The sequence below is a fragment of the Vollenhovia emeryi genome, unplaced genomic scaffold (assembly GCF_000949405.1).
Source record: "Vollenhovia emeryi isolate VEMERY1.0 unplaced genomic scaffold, V.emery_V1.0 DF943831.1, whole genome shotgun sequence".
Taxonomy (NCBI): Eukaryota; Metazoa; Arthropoda; class Insecta; order Hymenoptera; family Formicidae; genus Vollenhovia; species Vollenhovia emeryi.
In genome coordinates, this window is record NW_011962535.1 from 61 (window position 1) to 2,828 (window position 2,768).

The 2,768-nt window shown below is 40.3% G+C and overlaps 1 protein-coding gene across 1 annotated transcript; it reads left to right on the top strand.

Annotated features, from left to right (window-relative positions):
• Positions 1–615: 615 nt before the first annotated feature.
• On the top strand, positions 616–1,971 carry LOC105564744. The gene is made up of 5 exons (XM_012017369.1): positions 616–951; positions 1,055–1,083; positions 1,265–1,393; positions 1,474–1,691; positions 1,775–1,971. The coding sequence occupies exons 1-5, from the start codon at positions 616–618 to the stop codon at positions 1,969–1,971; spliced, it is 909 nt and encodes a 302-aa protein (XP_011872759.1).
• Positions 1,972–2,768: the final 797 nt, after the last annotated feature.

Below are 2,768 nucleotides of genomic sequence, written 5' to 3' on the forward strand. Positions count from 1 at the left end.
ACAACTTTCCACGTGAAGTTGCTCGTGTGTTTAGCACGGCGCGCTGCGCGCGCCCCACCCCTTTTCCCCATCGCCCCCCGCCCCACCCCTCCTTCCCCCCATCACCCCCTCCTCACCCCACCTCCACCCCCTTTCCACCTCTATAATACACAAAACGGTTAAGCATTTAATTAATTTCGTGAATGGTGAATCTCTATGGTAGAATAGATGGGGTAGAGGAGAGGGTGGGGCGGGGGGTGCGATGGGGGGAAGGGTGGTGGGGCGGGGGGCGATGGGGGAAAGGGGGTGGAGCGCGCGCAGCGCGCCGTGCTAAACACACGCTTTATTTAATCAACTTTGTATGCATATAACTTTTTAACGAACTACGAGCGACGGCTAAAACCTCTTCAAGGTCACTCAGGAGGGCGACCTTGACAACATATGTCAAGGTCAAGGTCATCGGGGCGGGCTCCCCTCTTCTGCAGTTTTACCGAAAATGTTGCTGACAATTCAATGATTAATATCGTTCCACAAAAAAAGAAAGGGAATGTTGCTGCCACTAATTCGACCACTTTGAAAAATACTGAAAATCTGCGTGTAATAGATGCATTCACTAATATTGAAAATCTGCAAGTAATGGATGCATACACTAATACTGAAAATCTGCAAGTAATGGATGCATACACTAATACTGAAAATCTGCAAATAATGGATACATACACTAATACTGAAAATCTGCATGTAATGGATGCATATACTGAGTCCTCGACAGTGATTACCAATAATGCTTCACAAATAAAGAAACAAGCTGTTGCTGAAAAATGGTTGAGCATTTTGGAAAATATAAAAAATGTACACCTACCAAATAAATGGACTTGCATGACTTTCCCTAATTCAGTGGTCATTGGAATATGGAAACCGAATGGTAAACCCGCAAAACGTCTCGTTGTGAAATCTGATTTAACCATTCAGGTAAAAAAGTTATTTTCTACAATAACTTGCAATATTTTACTCTTTTCTGTCTTTCTTTCATGACATTAATCTGAAAACATGTAAAAATTCAACATTCTAGTAGATACCCAAGCTGGAGTTCCGATATTCACTGTCAGTATTAAAACTCTACAGTTTACATCATGTTCACAGTAGATTTTCAGTACTGCTGGTGAATATTGGAATCCAAGTAAGGCGTTTACTAGATATTTATAGTTTACGACTATGAGCTACTAACGTTCAGGATATTACAAACGTTTTGTTCTATCAAATTTTATATCTTTCTTTTATCTAGGACATTCATCGAGAACAAAGAAATAAATTTGCCGGGAATGACTGTCCTAAATTCTGTAGAGGATATTATGAAATATATTAGCGTACTGCAATCTGTTCTATTGTGCCAAGGAAGATATAATGGACAATGGTAAATATTTTTACAATTTATTGTGATAATTCGTTTTTGTATAAATCGCCATTGAATTGTTCTTCTTGAATTATGTGCAGGTTCTCCAAACAATGCCTGGGATTTGTTGATCCTAAAGATTCAGGGAAATTATACTTTGGAAAATTTCGGTGTGCTCATTGCCGCGTGAGAATACGTAAGAAAATTCACCAAAAGAAAAACATTCAAAAAAGGATAGAAATAGCGCTATGTGCTAAGCGACGCAACCAACTTACAGTGAAGGCGGAGAGACAACAAAAAAAAGAGGCTAATATCCAAAGTAGAACTTTCAAACAAATATTTCATTCAAGTATATTTTCATATGTAAACTTATTCATAATATAAGATTTGGCATCATATTAGATAAATTGTTTGAACGAAGTGATTCGAAAACTACGAATAAAATATACCGCCACGCAAGAAGAGGTTCTCAAGGAACGAATTTCAACACTGCCTCCCGGGCAACAATTAAGAAGCTATCAAGACATGCTTCAAAGCAGCAACATGCTCTAAACATGGTATGCGGTATACAAAGCAGTGGATCTACGAATATCTGTTGATGTGGATTAAAAGCAGGAAATTGTACGACCATGTACGGTCACATGATATACTTGCAGTTCCTCATGTCGATATACACTTCATAAGTACTTACGGCAGACACAAAATGCATACGGATTTAACGAGGCGATATTCAAATGTTTGAGAAAAACATTAGAACAACTAAATTCTGATGAAAGAAGAGGTATTATACAAGTTATGCAGCCTGTACGATCATATTTGACCGCATAATATATTTTATTATTTATCAATCCTAATTTTCTAGGATCGTTGCTTATCGACGAAATAAAATTGAGTAAAGCATAATTGAAATTCAACGTATAAATGTCAATTCGAAGGATTTGTCGATCTCTGTGATTATACGCCAGAATATCAACAGAATGAAATTGGAGATCGCGCTCTCGTTATTATGTATCAGCCATTCCGTGATCGATGGGTTCAGGCTCTTGCATGCTTTTGTAAGAGCCGAGGCGCCTGAGCGCCAACGCGCCTGTGCGACCAACGAGCCACGCGCTAGCGAGCCGCGCGACCGGGCCGCACGAGCAAGCCGCGACCGAAAATGCTAGATCACGGGCGCGGAAATACAAGGGCAAATTTCATAATAATAGAGGGGAAAAGACAAGGAAACGGCCAGTGCGTGACCGTTTCGAAAAGACACTCGCCTTCGAGAAGGGACACGCGCCGGTCGGTCCTGCGAGTCAGTACGTGCGAAAGATAGATTTTTGTAACGGAGTTGCGAATAACTCAGAGCAGTGCGATTTATTGCGAGCAGTTATAGTTGAATGAATGAATGAATGAA

What these genes read in the sequence shown, in the direction of transcription:
- LOC105564744 (XM_012017369.1), top strand. Translation starts at nt 616, where the DNA reads ATGGATGCATACACTAATACTGAAAATCTGCAAGTAATGGATGCATAC. An exon ending in CTGGAGTTCCGATATTCACT is followed by an intron (nt 1,084 to 1,264) that starts GTCAGTATTAAA and finishes TCTTTTATCTAG; the next exon opens with GACATTCATCGAGAACAAAG. An exon ending in GGAAGATATAATGGACAATG is followed by an intron (nt 1,394 to 1,473) that starts GTAAATATTTTT and finishes AATTATGTGCAG; the next exon opens with GTTCTCCAAACAATGCCTGG.